Genomic DNA, 19,018 nt, shown 5'->3' with positions numbered 1-19,018 from the left:
ATGGTTATAGTGTGTGTAGGTCTCGTTTCCAAACTATTTCACATTCTTAGAGAATTCCAGGAAATGAGAATTAATTTCTAAGTGTTCATCTCCTGCACTTATACAAGCCATTAAAAGGAAAAGTTGGGTTTTTTCCCCATACAGGTTTAGAAACTCCAGTATAAATGTGCAGAACATGAGAAAATCCAGGTCAGCCCCTCCCAGGAGCAGGAGGTGTTACTCATGACACCTGCACTATTTCCCTCTCTCACCAATTCCCTCCAGCACACCAGTGCCAGGGCAGTCACAGCCACAGCGTCTCAGCAGTAAAAATGTGTCCTTAAAGAGAATTAGGTGACAAATTCAGCTGTACCCAGCACCCTGAGGAGCCAGCTCTAGAGCCTGGCCATTGCACTGACAACTCCTGTTTTGACCCCCGAGGCTGTTACTGAAGCAGCAGACAATGCAAACCAAGAAATTCAATATTTGGCTCCTGTGGATCACAAACTCCCATCTGCTGACGTTCAAATTAAAGAGCCAAGCAAAAAGAAAGGGGTGTTGCTTTGTTTAATTTACAGAACTTCAATCAAATCCAGGATCTAAACATTCCCCTGGGGAGGTACAGTTGTTAGTTGTTCACACTTAATTGGAAGCACTGAAAAAGTTACGTGCACTTCTCCAACACTGAGCATTTTGGATTTCATTCCTCATCTTCCAGACAGCTCTGCTGGAGAGTTTGCTAAGTGGGAACAATTGAAAGTGCATGCATTTCTGGAAGTGATGGACATTTGGGAGGATAAGAGGAAGTTAGTTCAGCACCATTTGTTTAATTAAAAGTACATTAGGTCCTATCTTGTGTAAAAGTAGACCATACATCACCGTAGGATAGGATATATAATTTCTTAAAATTGATTTTGTTTCTGATCATATACCACAACAAGGTACATGCACAAAACAACAACAAATTGCCAAATGTTTACTTTAATTAAACCTTTTTAATGATACACAGTACAATATATGCACTACTTTGCTAAAATTCACAACAAAAGCAGGTTTCATGTTTAAAAATACTTTTTATAATAAATTCATAAATAGATGAAGGGAAAGTATAAAAAATTACCGTAGTATGCAAGCTTGCTCCCTTGTCTCCTCATAGTCAAATCATTTAGTCAGTATTGTGATAAGAAAGTTTAAAAGCAAAATAGTTACTGACGATTAGAAATGTACAGCCTGCATCTCTCGAAGAAACCTTGAAAAGCAACAGATTTGTCCTAGAAAATGCAGAACCATTTTAACACTGTTATCACCCAAACCCCTCAAATAATTTTGGAATGCAGTGAATGAATTCAATATGAATTAGAGATTTTTTCCTTCCCCCCCAGAGGTGTGTGTGAGCCAGACTGGCTGGGATGCTCCCTTCTCTGAAGTTGTGGGGTTTTTACCTGTCAGATCTCAGCGAGTGAGGCACAGGAGAGGGAAAATCTGGCTGACAGCAGAGAGCACATCTGCCTATCAGAAATCTGAAACAGAAATCTTTAAAAACAGTTACAAAGAACTAAATTCACTTTCTGCTCAGTACCAGCCTGTATCTACTTTCTGTCTGGCAGGCAGGACAGGGTCTGGTGTCCCCATGGGCTTCCCCCGTTTTGGGAATGGTTTTTGTCCCACATCACTCCAACACAACTCTGTGGGGAATCCCTGATACTGCACCACCAAACCCTATTAGCAAAGTTATTCTCCTCATCAATATTATCACTCTCCTAAGAAAGCATTTATTTTGTCAAGTATCAAACTACTTTTCACACTTTATCTATTTTAATATCATTTATAAAGGGAAAAATCTTACTTATGCACAGCATTGAACTAGGAAATGAACATGAAAAATGCAGAAAAATCAAGATGCTCTGCCTTTCACATTAATGTTTTTTTTTCTCTGATAATTATTTCCCTTTAGTGCAAAACCACTTCCACACAAGTTCTGTGCTTTATTTGCAATGGTACTGAGATGCTTTTGAAGACACTGGGAAGCATCTGTCTGCAGCTCTCGTGTCTGTGTAAATTCAGCTCTTGGCTCACTTTAAAAACATGTCTTCAAGTTTTCAAGCCAAGTTTGCATGCCATGTCCAAAGGACAATCTTCCAAACCCTTGTTTTCACATATGACACTCGAGGCACCCAAAAGGTGAGCTCTGCTTTTGGTGAAGCTCTTGGATTTCCAATCTATCAGTATTAGCTAATAGGAAAGCTATTAGTGCTTTTAGCTGGGCTTCATTTAGATTTTCACCCATGAAAAACCTGCTTGCCAGTACTGTGAGAGTAAGAAAATCATCAGGACTTCTCCTCTCTTCTTAAGTATGCTCATTTTTGTCAAATTTTGTTTTGCAAAGCAAATGTTAGCAAGTTTCTGGGCCAACATTTTGTTTTATATCTACATAATTATAAATATTTGTACAAGTTCCATCCATGATGATGGACTGGATGAGAAACTGGAGATAAAATTAGCTTAAAATCAATACAAAGGGTAACAAAGGCTCCTGGGAACCACATTCTGCTGATGATTTCATTTCAGTATCTGCCTCTGCATTCCACTCCCAAGTGCTACAAGGCAGAAATCAATGTCCCCTCCTGTGCTTTTGTAATATTTTTGCACACTTTGGTACTGCCAAAAAGAAATTACAAATACTAATGCAAATACATGATCAGCCAAGGGGATCTGCTTAAAAGCAATTACTGCACCATACCCTTGTTAATGTTCAACTGGCAGTAAACAGATTCCTTGGCAAATGTTTATGCTGTGAACTCTGAACAAGCAGTACTGAATTATTCACTCGATGTACATCAGTGCCCATTTATACCCTGAGAGGTGAAACTCAGGTTTTCACCCGTAAATCACAGGTTTATTGCTCCTCACTCTCTTCACCCAGGTACCCTTTTGGTTTCCATAGGATTAATGGAGTAAAACCAACAATCTTCCTAAAGCCTGAATTCCACAGCTGTGTGTGAGTCCCAGGTTTGATAAAGCCTTCAGCAGGGCAGTGAAAAGCTGCACATTTACTGTTTATTTCTGGCCAAGGAGCTCCCAGCCTAGTGGGCAGTGAACAAAGGAAGAGTTTGGTAATCAAAATAAACTTTAACTACTGATGGCCCAAGCACCACCAGCTGCTAACCTAAAAAATAAACCAGGTCTTCAGGGTTTTTTTTTAATTAAAAAAAAACCAAAAAAAACAAGTCTAATTCTATTTCTTTTGTTCAGCTAGGAGGGCATGCAAACTTGTACTCCACTTGTTACAACACAGAAGAGCCAAGAGCCAAAACTGATTTAAAACCATGGGTTTAGTTTTCTGCAGGAAACTGAAAACTAATTGGAATTGGTGCCTTCATTTAAAGTACAGCAAAGAAATCACTGCTGCTGTATTGCACATTTTCTGACTGAACCAGACTGACCTGCAGACAGAGCCTCATCCTTCACGCCTAGTTTAAGAGATAAATCCAGGCAAATTGTAATGAAAATGTAGTGCCTGGTCTAATTCTATTTATTCACTAAACAAACCTCAAAACAAAGAAAATGGATCAGTAATTCCTCAGTTCTTGATCTACTGTAAAAACGCAATCATTCACTGGCTGCACTGGAAGCAGGATTTATGTTCATGTTGCTTCTTGTTCCAGTTTTAACACGAGTTACTATGTAAACTACGGATTTCAGTCCGAGAAGTAGCAATACTGTTCTTAAATGCATCTGGGTTTTTCTCAGCATTCAATAATTTGGCACTAATGCTGCAGGTGGTGGGGGCTGAGCTCATCTGGGGGTCCCTGCTCAAGCAGAACTGCAGGACCATGACCTACGGATTCCAGCTGTCACGGGTCATGACAGAAAGTCAAATGCTTGCAAGTATTCTGTACCTCACCAGCAGGAAAAGCAGTCACTCAGTTTTAGCTTGGACTGTCTTCACAGTTTCTCCTGAGAGCAGAATATAGGGAATACACCAACAACTCCAGGGTCTGGAAAATTCCCATTCTCGTTCCCATTCCCAAATGTCTAACTGGGCATTTACTGCCTACTATCTTTGGAAGTAGGAATATCCTGGAAAACCATCCAAAACCACTACCAAGTACTGCAGCTCAGCCTGCCCTTCTGTAGAAAATATCAGAACTGTGAAAACTGTACTAGTTGAAAAATTTAAGGCCTTTTCATTCTCACAACTATAAAATCTGAAAACTAACCCCTTAGATAGAAGCAAACAGGCTACAAAGCACACATTACTCCTCAGTTATCTACCGCACAGTTTAAAAAACCAGAAAGAGCAAAGAATGGTTCAATATTTGCTACAGGAAGATGAATAGGATTAAAATTGGTATCCATTAGCCCTTTCCTAAATCTTCCTAATTTTCATGACACTGGATATGCTGGATGACTGAACTAGTGCAGCCCCCATAGCCAAACAACTCAAGTCCTTTTTGATCTGGATTTTTCAAAGAGACAAGACCTTCACTTCAAACGGTGCTTCTTGAAAGTGACTCCTTCAAATTACCAGGATTGCAAAAATTGCTTGCCATACCTGAACACCTCTGCTTTAGCTGCAGAGTTTAAAATGTTGCTGCTCCTGCTCTCTTTGCAAATCCACATTTGTAAGATGCCTGAGAGTGTAACTGCAGAGGCATCCATCAGTACCTCAGCTACATCTACAAGGTACTCTACAGAGCTGCATCCAAAAGAACTGCATTATGAAATCTATTTTACTTTATGTAGACTTTTGATCCACTATGATGGATCAAAAGTATACATAAGACTTTTCCTGCTGAGTGTTTTAAAGAAATTAAAAGCAACTGGTAACTTGTGATAGGGAGGAACATTGTGATAGGGAGGGAGGAACATTTGGGTACAAAGCTGGGAGGGAATCACTCAAAAAGACACTGGTTTCTCATGTCCAAGAAGTTGCAATCATGCAGTTCTCAGCTATTCTGAGGTCTTCTTTCCCATGTGGTATTTAAAGAGATGGCTTAAAAAACAAAACCGATAAAAAATCAAATCCACTTATGCCATTTGTGCACTCTGGTAATGTAACATCAAATGTTTGACCAGAATGAACCCTGTATCTGACCATTAGGCACATGGCAAGAGATCTTGGCTACAGTCAGTTCAAGGTTTCTCCAGTTCCTGTTTCCAGTGGTGCAGGTCTTGAGTTGTGGAATGAAATTATGAGACCTGAGGGCAAAATCTCAGTGATGCTTCCACCTGGAAAAAGGAGCTATCACTGTGCAAACAACAGGCAAATGAAATGCATCTTCCCTCTCCTCAAGGCTGCTTTAAATCACCACCCTGGTCCAGTGACACTGCTCAGGCTGGTTTTGCTTTCTGTTAAAACACTAACTTCAAATGATAACCAAACCTGGGAGAAGCTCCCCAACCTGGGCCTGCTCCAACAGCAACTAGCAATCCATATGCCCTAGGACAGGTGACTACTATTTGGTCCTCTAATCAAAATCTTGGCTATTATGGCCCCTGAAATACCATTACCAAAGACACTGACACTTCCTGGTCACTGGTGGACTGCTGAGGATTTGAAGAGATACTGTCAAGACTGCCTATTCCAAAAGTGACCTCTTTTGCCACCAGTCCCATGCTAAACGCTCAGACCTTTGGGTTTGCATCAGTCTCTTCCCCAACCAAGTCTTCCCACCCCAAAATACCAAGTTCAAACTAGTTCCATCTATTTTTGTAACTCGTATGAAGGTTACAGAAAATAAAACCATGGGGACAAATGTTGAGTAAGTTTTTCAGAGGGTTTGACTTTTAGGACCACCTCTCTAAAGTCCCTTTTTAAAAATAAGACACCAAAGCAAACAGGATTGTGTCTAACTTCTACAAAATTGCTGGTTTCACAGGAGGAGGAGGAGAATATGGCTACCATGCTACTCAGCATTAGGGTGAAGCACCATCTAAACTCCAGTAAAGTTAGGGATATCAGCTAGCTCTTATCAGCAACCACACCCCCAGCCTTCCACAACGTCTTTGCTGTCGAGCTTGATGCTGTCAGTGTTCTTCTCACTGAACATGGGCCCTCCATGCCTCATCATCAGCTCTGTGGCCATCTTCACAAATGCCTCCTCCACATTGCTGGAGTCCTTCGCCGAGGTCTCTATGGCACAGATGATGTTGTCATAGTGTTCAGCCAGGCTCTGAGCTTCTTCCAGCTGAACCTCTCTAAGGTCACTTAGGTCAGACTTGTTTCCTGGAAGGAAAGGGAACAACAGAGGGATTTATAACAGCCTGTTTGTGTCACAGGAAGGGCTTGGCAGGAGGGTCGCGGGTTGCCCAAGGAAGCTGAAGAATTTCCATTCTGTAGATTTTCAAAATGTGACTGAAAACGCCCTGACCAACCTGACTCTGGCCTTGCTGTGAGCAGGAGCTTGCACGGGATAATCTCCCCAGCCCTTTCCAACCTGTATTTCTGTATTACCCATAAAGTACAGGAAAAGTAACTGAAGAGGGCTGGATGTAGACCCTAACAGAAGAGAATAGGCTAGAAATTGAAGTTAAAACCATTCTGTGAAAACAGCAGCTGTCTGCTGATTCCTAGGGAAATCCAGAATGGTACTGCTGTTGGATTAGCAGCTCTACAGGCCCCACCAGCCACATTTGGGCTGGAAAGCAAAACTTCTAGCAAAGAACTGACAAACTCTGATTGCCCCAAAGTCCTTCCAAAATTCCCTGTCTGCTGATGCGAGTGTGTGTTCCTACTCACCAAAACACATCAGCTTGCTGTGATTGAGCCCCCCTGGGCCTGGGAAGGGAAGTGACTCCACAGCTGCTGTGCTACAAAACTGGGAAATCCTGGGCATCCCAGTTCTCCATTAAAGGAGATGTAAAGGATTCAAAGCTGTCTACTCCTTAACAGAAGTCAACCAAAACAAAACATCTCTGCTTTTGTGAATCAGCTCTTCTGGTAGAATTTCCAGTCAGGTCTATTGCACACACCTTAACTCCAACCAAAACCAAAACCTGTGGCCATGTTACACAAGCACTGGCATTCCCAACTCACCAATCAGTAACTGCACGATGTTGGAGCCAGCATACTTCCTGACATCCTCGATCCAGCGAGGGATGGACAGGAAGGAGCCCCTCTTGCTGATGTCGTAGGCCAGGATGGCCCCGTTGGCGCTGCGGTAGTAACTCTGTGTGATGGTCCTGAACCTCTCCTGGCCCGCCGTGTCCCAGATCTGCAGCTGAGGGGACACAGCAGCGTCAGACACAGCGTACAGTGACACACAGTGACACGTGGGGAATTCAGGACTCCTGGACAGCTGACCAATATGATTAAGCAGAAGCTGTTTATTATTTACATTATGCACTTATTTATAGATTCCAACTCTACTGCACACACTGATCACACATTTCTTATTGGTGCCTTTGCCTTGTCCACGTGTTCTGTGTGCACCTCTCAGAAGCTGGGATTGGTTACAGTCCAGGTGGCTCACAGCTCTCTGCTATCTCTTTGTTGTGGTCTTGGAATTCAGTTTCTTAGCTTCTTTCTTATTTTTGCACAGTTAATGTCTTAGTAGCATTGATGAATTTCAGAGGGCCCTGAGAAAATTCTGATAAGAATAGTTATGAGCTGAATGCTGGTGCACACTGTAGTCTGAGTTGTTCACATATATTGCTACAGTGACACGCTGTGACACACAGCAGCTGCCCTCCTCAACCAAAGGAGAGGACTTGATCCAAGAGCCTTGATCCAAATCTCCTGTATATGCAATGCATTCTAGCCCTGTGTTTATCTAGCCTTTTGTACATGATCTAAGGATGAGAATATATGCTTGAGAGCCTTGATATAAACATATATATAATAACTACATATGTATGTGTATATATACATATACACACACACACATATACATATATGTATACACACACACACACATATATATATATGTAATCTATACTGAGAACTTGGCTGCTCCAAGTTTGTACCTGCATCAGTTGGGACCCTGGTTTCCTGCCAGCAAGCTCCTTCTGTGGCAGATTTTGGAACTCTCTTGTGTGCCCAGCCCTAGCCCTTTGTCACCCTTGGCAGCAGAGGCAGCAGAACAGGGTGCCAGCCTGCAGCCAAAGTCACCTGGTGTGTCACTGACACTACAGGTGGGTTTTGGCTACCACACCATCTGTGGCTCTGCCAGTTCTGCGTCGGGCAGGAACAAAGGGAGCAGGATGTGGTCACACAATCTGAGAGCACTGAGGCTGTTTTAGAAGGAAATAAGAGACAATTAAAAGAATATAGACAAAAGAGGGTGTAAACGAAATGCCAGCAACCCTAGGTCTCAATAAAGTCAGTGAAGGATCTGTCAGTCTCATCACCTGTCCTCTTCTGGGTGGTAAAACACACATTACAACTGGGAAGGAAGAAGAAATGCTTGGTTTATATACTTTTGCCTAAATCCAGCAGCATAAGAATTATGAGTTTGGTATCAGAGTTTGAGTTCCCAGTACTAGATGTTCCAGAGGAAGAAACCAAATAATTCAGAGTGGACAAACAGAGTATGCTGCTCATAGGAAATTTCTTTGTAAATCCTGATGGTTTATAGGTTGTCTAATGTCCTGGAACATGACGGCTTATATTCCAGGATCTTTTAATCTAAAGTAACTGTGGATGTCCTCATCCTCAGTATAAATCTCTAATCCTTTCCGAATCTTCCAAAGCTCTTGGCTTCAATATATAGTCACACTATATATTGTGAAATGAAAGAACTTCCTTCTAGAAATTTATATTCATTGCACTTTCACTTCTCTATCCCCAAGTGATAAATGGGAGACTACTGCTTGTCTTTTTGTGCCATTCCTTATATTCTGCATCTCCACTGAAACAGGACATAGCAAATACTACTGGGGTTTTTAATCCTCCCATAGGGTGCACCTTTTATTTATGGTTTCCCCTGTCTCTGAACCTCCATACTCTAAAGTGTTGTCAACAACTTAACACAATGTGCCAGTGCTATTTTATACTAAATAATATGGAATAATTTTTCCTTTTATTTCTTTTGCATAGTAGTGTTTTCTTTGTATCTTCTGACTCTGCTGCATTTTTGAGCAGCAAATTTCCCTTTGGAAAAGGCTGTGCTGATAAGATCTCATTTCCTGTGCTAAGCAAGCATTCAGATCCCAGCTGATATATGTACAGCTGAAAGGGAATCAATCCCAGGAAAAAGGACTTCTCAGTGCTGGTAAGAGTATTCTCAGAGCAGGGGAAAGGACTGTGATGGACTCAGAAAACCACAAAGCAATGATTATTAATGAAACAGATAATGGTTCAGAGCAGTCAGCAGCAATTAGCAGGGACCAGGAAATTGGGGCAGGTTTATGGATGATCTCTGCACTCAAGTCTCCCACCAGCTCTTTGTGTTTGTTAAATCTCAGTACTTTGATTAGGTCAAGTGCTAGAAAAGGCTAATGATGATTACCCAACTCTTGGGAAGGGCCTGAGGGATTCTGTGAACACAGACAAATTGGAAACACTTGAATTAAGACATAAAATTGTTCTGGCTTACACTTTTCGTGTGGTGTAAATAAAAGTGCAGAGTGACTGAGCTAAGAACAACTCCCCCTCCAGTTTGGAAGCTTGAAAACCTTGTCTGGTCACGTCGTTTGTAACTGAAATAATGTCTTCTAGCATTAAGAGCACACACTATAGACACAGCAAGGAGGTATTATGAACCAGATTACTTAATGTAAAGCAAGTTGTATTTCTAAAGGAAAAATACAGCTAGTTTGCTTGACAGCATCTTTAGAAAATTCTAAGAAAAATATTTCCATGTAACATTAATCAGTCTGATACATGGTTAAAAAATATTATTTAATTACAAAAATACACATCTGATCCTAAGTAAACACTATTTTCTCCAGCATGCCTACAGAGATAAATTTCACAGAATTCTACTGAAAAAGAAGCATGAAAACTATTAAAAAAAAATACCAGTCACAACTATAACCTTAACCAGCTTGTGCACAGTAAAAGTTTTATATAGTATTTCTGTTAAACTATGTTTACAAGCATGTAACTCTTGACAAAAAATAACAATTGAAAACTCTTTGGAAAAAAAAAAGTAGTCTTAGTATTTCTCATTCCAAAGTCCCTCAGTTTAAGTTAGAAGTTAAATACCAAAAGAACTGTACTAGCCACAGGTTACTAAAAAAGATATGCTCATGTTTTCCTTTTTTATTGTGCAAGTGTATGATGTGTGTTGTAAATTACATAATTATGATTAATTTTAATTATTATTAATTAAATTATTATTTTAATAACAAATACTTAATAATAGTAATAAAAAATGTTTAGTTATTACTTAATTACTAACAATAATTTATTTATTTAAGTGCTTCAGCTTTGTAAATAACGTGATGGTAGCCACGCCTGGCACTCAGTAACCTTTTAAATCTGTTCCTGATTTTATAATTACTTTGGCAACTCCTTTGGTGTAAGAAAGGCAGAGAGAAGTTGGGATTGCTGGAGAATTGTGCTGAATTAATTTGAAATTCCTAATTAAAAACACCTATGAAATCAGAGATTGGTGGCATGGGGACCACTGCTAGGAACAAAAGAGAACAGGGAATAAAGACTCCTTGTTCAGAAGGAATATGGCAGAATAAAGGAGCCACCTTTCTCGTGCTAATTGTTTCACTACAGAACACTCATTTACCCACAAATGCTAATTGTTTCACCACTGAATACTTATTTACTCACAAAAGCTGGTTATTTTGATCTTCTCTTAGCTTTGAACTTCTTGGACAGCCACACTCCTCATGGTGGCACATAAAGGACAGTGAGAGACACCAGAAAAAACAGGGAACGAGGAGTGTTTCAATTGGATGGAAGGAGGAAAACAGAAGGTGGTAAAATTCATTGAGGTTCTCTGGAAGATCATTCTGGGATGTCTGCTCAGGCTAACAGAAAGCAGATTTTGAACTACAGGAACAGACAAAATGTTGAAGATGGTGAGTGACAGGTTGGCCAAAGAGCACAGTAAATGATCATTATCAAATGGGCCAACGTGGCTACTTCTTGCATTGATAAACATATTCTTTATCAAAGGTTAATGCTTAACAGATGGCCCCAAGACACAGTAAATATTTTCTCCCTCCCTTACTTCCTACATAATTTATTAAGTACTTTCCTGATTCTTCTAAAGTATCACAGGAGTTCAGGTGTACTTTGGCTTGTGGAGCAGCATAAATAATGACCAAGTGCACCCTCCAGCTGATACCTTCCTTTACAAAAATAGAAATGCCACTTTTGCAGCAAAATTCCATAAAATTTCCCAGCAGTGAAACTGGAGCTAAAGACTGTGCTCAATGAATCTTAACCAACTGTGTCTGAATCCTATAATCTCAAATGGCAAACAATAACATACACTCCTGTAGGCTGGCAAATCACAACACTTGCTCCTAAAAACATTTATCAGAACAGCCTTGAAACTTAATCCATGCAGTTTTTGCCAAAAGCAACATCTCTGTGGCAGTGTATTTCAATTTAAAGTGATATTCATAGACAGGGCAGGCAGGATAAACTGCTCCATTCAAATGTTTCCCTACACAGTTTTCAGAGAATGAGGAATCCCTCTTTTTTGGGAACGAAGTACTCCCATTTGCTGCAGGTTATGAGTGTCAAAGGAGTTGACAGAGAGCTGCATTTTCCTCTGGATAGCAAAGAATATTGCTTCCAATAGCTCTGCTTTTATCTGTGTAGCAAAGTTATTAAATCCCCAGTCAGGAGACAGGACAGTTAACAAGTCACAACTTTGCATTACTGGCAATTTGGCCAGATCATGACACAAAATACATTTTGGGCCATTCTGAAAGGAATGCAGTTTACAGCCATGAGGCCTGAATCAAAGCCAATAATCTTGATAACATATGGGCTGCAAGAGCTTGTAAATGAAGAAGTGCAATGGTACATAAAGAAGTATTTGTTGTAAAAGGAATGTGTTTTCAACTCTTCTTCTCTCCTGCTACTTTCTGAAGGTTATACTGGGGGAGAAAAACTATGGCATAGAGGAAAAAACACTTTATGTAAAACACTATGAAATGACAGCATAAAGTAGGCATTAAAGACAATTAATTAGCTCACAGGAAGTAATTCATCAAAAGAAAAAGACTTTTGTTATTACTAGCCATGATTTATGGACTTGGACTTAGGAATGTCCTTGCCTATCATTATGTAAAATCTTGGTTCCAGCATTTTATAAATATCTTTTCTTACAGTGACATAACAGTCATAAAACGTTTTTGTTCTGTTTGTCAGATTTTTTTTGTCACCCAAAGAACAATTTTATCAATAGGACTTTAATCACTATTAAGTGATTAACACCACTTTTGAGTGATTAACAAGACCAACTTTTAGGCACTGCAGTCTGCACTCTAGGATTTAGCCAGCTAGGAAGGATGGTTTTTAGAGAAAGCAGTATGCCACAATTTCAAAGAGCATGTACTAGAACATTTCTTTAAATGAAGACAGCCCGCAGACATTTCACAAAATTGATCTCTTTCTAGATGAAGTTTAGTCAGAAGCAGCAGTATATGAGGCACTTGAAAGAGCACAGCTGCAAGGTGCAAGGAATGCCTCAAGTCTCATAAATAATTTTTAAAAGTTATTTGCAGCACCATAACCTTCAGTATTCCAACAAGCATCTTTTCCCATACCCAAAAAAAGAAAAAAACCAAACAAAAAACCACCACATCAAAAGATCAAAAGAAAGTGAGACCTAAAATCTTTGGGTTCCAAATGTTTCAGAAACATTATGTAACTGTGACGGGAACATCTGAAGTTTGAAACAGAAAGGGCACATTTAACCTTAAAGTGTTTCAATCTCAAAATAAGTGTTGTTGGGTTGCAGTACTATCCTTAGCCAGACTAAAAATGAAGTTCAGGCCACTGGGGAGGTGGAACAAGTTTTTGTAGACACTTTGTTTTGAAGAAATTTCTAAAGATAAGCCTCTAAAACATTACAACAACAAGAATTTTCTCATTCCTGCACCACTGTTTGCTAAACAGAAAACAATACTGTCCTGAGGATCATAAAGCCCTAACGGAATCAAAGCAGCAGACAAATACCTGGCCTGGTTTTGTGAGGCAAAAAGTGCAAGCAGTGTGTGTAAGGGAGCTCAAAAAGTGCAAGAAAATGCTTCCTTATTTCCTGGTTCCAAAAGCATGCTGAGCAAACCTAACCCAGGTTAGATGGGCTGCTCTGAAATCTCAACTGGAAAAGTCTGATTTAAACTTCACACACCCCCCACACCTTAACTGACCAAACAAAAAACCCTCCAAGCAAATCCTTTCATATCCAGGCTGTGTCCCTGACCCAGCAGCTGACAAAAGTATCTGTAAGGTAAATCAGCAAGTGTTGGATTAATTTCCCTAAAGTAATACTTAAAATACTCTTCTTCAATATCTGCATTCCTCATTTTTTTTTTCTAAGTGGAAATACAGAACAGCCCAAAGAAAAGAAAAGCTTCAAGACCTTGCACTTTCTGCCCTGTTTTTGGTAAAACACTTAGAAATAACACACAGGTTTTGTTACAGCCAGGCTATTAATCCTGGAATATCCAGGTGTAAGCAGTGACAATATGAAAAAGCACACTTGGGAAGTTTGGCTGATTTCCTGGCGTCCTCCTGAAGTCCCTGGCACCAGAAACAGACACATTTGTCACTTTATGTGCCCGGCATTTAAACAGAAGCAGGTTTCCACCTTAAAGGAGAAGCCCCAGTCCTCACTTGCCAGAAAGTGCAGAAGAGGCACCGACAGCTCGGTGAAAACCCGAGTTTGCTCTTCAGCTCCTCAGCCCCAGCCAGGTGTGACAGGGAAAGGTGTGACACTAACAAGGAAATAAACACTGCTGCAGGCTATGGCTGTGGAACTGCTAATCCCTCTCTTTCTCTAAAAAATGCCAGCCTTCGTTTCTGTTTTCTGCAACTTTCTCACCTTAATACTCACCGAAGTTAATTTAAAAGAAAAAAACAACAGAGGACTTTGACACCTACTTTGGTAAACACAGGCCAAAACCTAACCACTTCACTGTATTTGTGTGTCACCACAAGCTTTACAATTCCATCATCTTCCTCCAGGCAGTGACTGAAATAAATGCTTTTTAGTCTAACTGGGGGTAAGGATAGCTGCACGACCCCATTCTGGAGGGGCTGGTGAAGGGATTGACCCCAGTTTAAAGCATCTACTATAAACCGTAGATGCTTTAAACATTTTCTTCACTTGCACTCCTGTGCTCAGTGGGTGAGAACAGTTGCAGGGAATCTGTGCTACTGAGAATCTGAGGATAGATCCACGGGGTACATGTCCTAGGCTCTTTCTAAGCAACCAGCTGATTTCCTCCAGCATAAGGAAGGAAAAAAAAAAAAAGCAGATGTCAAATTTAGGGTTTACTGGTTCTATAAAGAACCGTAAAAACAGCACTTCCTGTGACACCCTGTAAACAGTGTCTTAAGATAACAGTATGCCTAATTTAAGAACCTTCTCTCAATCTGCCAGTTCCACATCCCTTTCTGGAAACACGGCGGTCCAGCTGAGCTTTCTTCTGGCTTGTAAACAGAGGGCGGCCAGAAAGAAGCCTGAGCAAAGAGCGGTGCCGCTGCTGCTGCAGCGCAGCCGGAGCGAGGGCTCGCCCCGGGCTTCGGGCGGAACCGGCCCGGCTCCGGCCCGGCCCCGGAGGCGCTCGGTGCCGCCCGGCCCGTTCGGGCAGCGGCTCCGGGCAGCCGGGAATCCCGGCCCGGGCCCTGGCTGCGGGCACGGCCGGAGCGAGCCCCGCCGGGCCCAGCGCCGCTCACCTTCACCCGCTTGCCCTGGATCTCCAGGCTCTTCATGGTGAAGTCCACGCCGATGGTGCTGCCCTGGCACTCGGAGAAGGCCCCGGTCTTGAAGCGCTGCACCAGGCAGGTCTTGCCCACGCTGGCGTCGCCGATCAGCACCAGCTTGAAGAGGAAGTCGTAGCTCTCCTCGGGGTCGGGGCCGGCGCCCAGCGCGGCCACTCCGGGCATGGCGGGGCGCGCTACGGCCGCGGCCGAGGGCAGCCGGCTCGGCTCTGCGCAGCGCAGCGCCCGCCGGCCCCGCGCCGGGCCCGCCCCTGCCCGGCCCGCCCCGCTCCGCTCCGCCCGGCTCCGGGCCCGCCCCTGCCCGCTCCGCCCCGCTCCGCCCGGCTCCGGGCCCGCCCCTGCCCGGCCCGCTCCGCTCCGCCCGGCTCCGGGCCCGCCCCTGCCCGGCCCGCCCCGCTCCGCCCGGCTCCGGGCCCGCCCCTGCCCGGCCCGCTCCGCTCCGGGCCCGCCCCTGCCCGGCCCGCCCCGCTCCGCCCGGCTCCGGGCCCGCCCCTGCCCGGCCCGCTCCGCTCCGCTCCGCCCGGCTCCGGGCCCGCCCCTGCCCGCCCCGCCCCGCTCCGCCCGGCTCCGGGCCCGCCCCTGCCCGGCCCGCTCCGCTCCGGGCCCGCCCCTGCCCGGCCCGTCCCGCTCCGCCCGGCTCCGGGCCCGCCCCTGCCCGCTCCGCTCCGCTCCGCCCGGCTCCGGGCCCGCCCCTGCCCGGCCCGCTCCGCTCCGGGCCCGCTCCGCTCCGCTCCGCCCGGCTCCGGGCCCGCCCCTGCCCGGCCCGCTCCGCTCCGCTCCGCCCGGCACCGCCCGCGGCCGGGCTGTGCCGGCCCGGCGCAGGGCTCGGTCGCTGCCCCGGCACACCCGTTCCGGCCGCAGGTCCCTGTGTGGCGGTCCCAGCACCCTAAGCCATCCTGCGTGGGCCAACACGCGGGAGCGGTTCCGGTGGTGCTGATGAGGCATTAGCCGCTGCCTGGGCGGAGGATCCGCACATGCCGATGCTCGTCCTCATCCTCGCCGCAGTGACAGATTTTTGTGCTGTGTGCTGCTGGTTTTGAGTATTCCTTTTACAGAAATAAACAGGTGCTGTTGCCGCTCAGCCTTCCAGGAGGCGCAGCTGGCTTGCCTCACTGGCTTTTCACTTTCAGGTCGGAGCGGGGTGTGTTGTTTCCACAGGCACAGGCCAAGGCTCAGGGCTATGGTTTTTCACCCTTGCGAGGTCCTGTGCTGCTGAGAGACGGCTTTGGAGCTGTTAACATCCAGCTACGTGTCTGTCATATGCACATGGACGTGTGTGACTACTACATCACACACTGCTTCTGTGTATTAAGGTAAATATATCCCAAGAGTCTGGAATTACTTGTTTAACTGCTATCTGGGTTATCTGCAGAGCAAAGTGCTCTTTAACAGGTACTCTCCTTTAGGTTATGTGGAAAATCAAGATGCTTATAAAAATAAGATGACTAATTAAATACATTGACAGAGCACATTTTGTCATTCAGTTCTTTTTACCAAAGATCAGCTAAATTCCATCCTCATCGTTTCAGGTTATAAAACTGTGAAATGAAGCTGTTTTATGGCAAAGAGTGAGAGTTAAATTGTCCCGTAGTTAGTTGTGCAGGAGGAGGGCAACCTGACCATCTCTCTGAGCTGGCACAGCCAACCAAGCCAGCTTGGCTGGAATTGCCTCTGAACTTAATCAATTTTGGGGTGGCTTCATGATTATTTCTTTTCAGGTCTGAATATATTTTTCTGGTGATCCATGGCTGCCTTCCAGCCAAGAGCAGAGGTTTGAGTACTCAGTCAGGCTGGACCAAAGGCTTTCTGTTCCTGCAGCCCTGAATTAAGCAGGACACTGCATCCTTGGATATTGATCAGCCAGGACAGAAAAGGTGTTAAAGAGATAATAAGACATCACTGTGTGTATGCTTTCATGCTAATTATATTTTCAGAGCTGAGCAAAACACTTAGATTAGTTAGGAGGAAGCATTGCTAGAGGTGTCAGTCTTTAATATTTATAATTCATTGTATCCCATCATTTTAATGGAAAACTAAAGGTGCTATTTCTGTGAAGATAATTTAAAATCAGCTATTTCATTATCCTTGCTAGAGATCATTGCAAACATTTTTCTATTAGCTATTATTGCTGCTGCTTGTCACCATGAGCCATTAACTGCTTTTAAAATAAAGAACTCCTCAAACAAAACCCATAAATTGTCACATTATATTGTTAGGCTTATGTGAGGGATCTGTGATGAGCTCTCTCACATTGTGAAAGCTGTGAGTAGTGGTTTGAGTATTAAAATATTTGGTTTTCTTTGATTAATCCCCAGACTCCATTTGGGTTAACGCCTCTTTCATGCAAAGGTAAAACAGGAAAAACAAAATGGGTTTGAGTCAATTCCAATTTCTATCTGGCTGTATTTGAGAGTGGCTCATCAGAGAAAAGTAGAGGGTGCTAGATACACTCTGTAGCAGTCTCTTACTTAGTACTACTGTAGCAGTACCTGGAAAACAGTACTAAAACCTGTGAGAAAACCCCCTAAACTGGCCTTGGTCACAGTTTCCTGTGTTCTCCGTTCCACAGGGGAAGTGAAATTTTACCTCCATCAAGCCGAGCTGCAGAGCCCTGGGTGTAGGTGGAAGGTTGTTGGCAATTTCCACACTGGATTTGGGGGTAGGGCTGGGTTATGGTTCAAAGCAGCTGCTGGAGACTTGAAGTTAAAAAGGAAAGGAATTAAGTTCTGACCATCTAAATAATCATCTACAGTGATTTCAGATGAAACAGAAGAAACACAAGGGAGATCCTAAATCTGTTCCCCGCTCTCCTGCAGCGCTGGAGAAGGAGCCAAGGGCAGGGGTTCCATGAAAGTTCAGAAACTCTGTGAGGACACAGTGAATTTACTGAATTCTCTGCAGTAGCAAGCATTCATTCCCACTGGAGATGTAGAACAATCACCAAAATTGTTCATGAAAACCAAAATGACTTGAGTTATGTCTTGGTGGGCACATTGTTTATGCTGTGTTCCAAGAGAAATTTTCCAGCAAATTTCAACATTTTGTATTTACAATGCGGGCATGTCATTTGATGTGGTAATGCTCCTTTTCTGGGACAGCCTTTCCCTGGTTACATTTTGGTTGAGAGAATGTTTAAGCATCTGTAGTTCTTGATATAATTTTATGGCCTGCTGATTTTACAGCTGAGTCAGCTGGAATGGACTGAGTTCTTTCAGACAATAAAAGTAGTGATATATAATAATTTCTTTTTAAAGAGAGCTATTTGTTAAATATTTAAAGATCACCTTTTATAATAAATATATATAATGTAATATATACATATATACAATATATATATAATATATGCAAAAAACTACTTATTTGGTGTTTTTTGGTTGGGTTTTTTTTAAAAGTAATAAAACCATGTTCCCACACTCAGCATTACCTGACATAGCCTCATAGATATGATGCATAAATTCTTACTCATGCACATTAAATCATGCATAATCTGTGACTCTAGAGTTTCTGAAAGCAAATTGCTCTTGTACCAATCTTAAAATATTTTTAATATTTAGAGCTTTCCTTCTTAAGGAGAGTACCTGAGTGTTTATGTTTACAGAGAGACAACATTTTGTCCTCTCTGTGGATGAGGTGTGGAGCTTTTAACCCACAAAGTGCTGACACAAATGGATGGGTGTTTTGAAGCCCACCACCAGTGAACAGATATTCCTGCTGTACAGGAATTGCTGCTGGCAGCCTCTCTTTGCCATGTTTGTGTTGTGTGTGAGCAGGAATTGGGGAGCAGCACATGGACAGAGATGCTCTTTAGGGTGATGGTAAGAATTGGGCTTAATTGGGAAGTCCCACTTTGTTACAGTAGGGTTTTCCTCCTGTGCTCTCCTCCACCCTCAACCCTTTGTCCTCCTGAGCAGCCGTGGTCCCAGCACTTGGAGGACTCCTGGAATATCAGAAAGTGATGTCACTTAGACCTATTCTAGCAGAAATTTTGCCTCTGCCTGGTGTCCTTTTTCTGTAGTAGCACAGGTGGCACCAGAACTGTTGAGTTATAAGGAAGTTACTGACAAATAAACAGGGATGAATTCAGTCTCCAAAACTTCTCCAGCCAAGGATTTGTACTGAGTACTCCTCCTAAGCCTGCAGAGCCTACCCTTGCTATGAGAAAAATAGGAA

At 43.2% G+C, this 19,018-nt stretch overlaps 1 protein-coding gene across 1 annotated transcript; it reads right to left on the bottom strand.

Moving 5' to 3' along the window:
* Nucleotides 1-942: 942 nt before the first annotated feature.
* On the bottom strand, nucleotides 943-15,070 carry RAB43 (RAB43, member RAS oncogene family). The gene is made up of 3 exons (XM_068201481.1): nucleotides 14,804-15,070; nucleotides 7,019-7,202; nucleotides 943-6,208 (listed from the first exon to the last, which is right to left on the bottom strand). Exons 1-3 carry the CDS (start codon nucleotides 15,011-15,013, stop codon nucleotides 5,955-5,957), a joined length of 648 nt encoding a protein of 215 aa, XP_068057582.1. The 5' UTR covers nucleotides 15,014-15,070; the 3' UTR covers nucleotides 943-5,954.
* Nucleotides 15,071-19,018: the final 3,948 nt, after the last annotated feature.

Source organism: Anomalospiza imberbis, chromosome 11 (genome assembly GCF_031753505.1).
Source record: "Anomalospiza imberbis isolate Cuckoo-Finch-1a 21T00152 chromosome 11, ASM3175350v1, whole genome shotgun sequence".
Classification (NCBI taxonomy): domain Eukaryota; kingdom Metazoa; phylum Chordata; class Aves; order Passeriformes; family Viduidae; genus Anomalospiza; species Anomalospiza imberbis.
Note: the sequence above shows the minus strand (reverse complement) of the source record. Positions and strands in the feature narration are given on the sequence as shown.

Excerpts from the sequence above, each read along its gene's own strand:
- RAB43 (XM_068201481.1), bottom strand. The coding sequence starts at position 15,013 with ATGCCCGGAGTGGCCGCGCTGGGCGCCGGCCCCGACCCCGAGGAGAGC. Across the intron at positions 7,203-14,803 it reads TCCAGGGCAAGCGGGTGAAG|CTGCAGATCTGGGACACGGC; the intron begins GTGAGCGGCGCT and ends GTGTCCCCTCAG. Across the intron at positions 6,209-7,018 it reads CATCGTGCAGTTACTGATTG|GAAACAAGTCTGACCTAAGT; the intron begins GTGAGTTGGGAA and ends CTTTCCTTCCAG.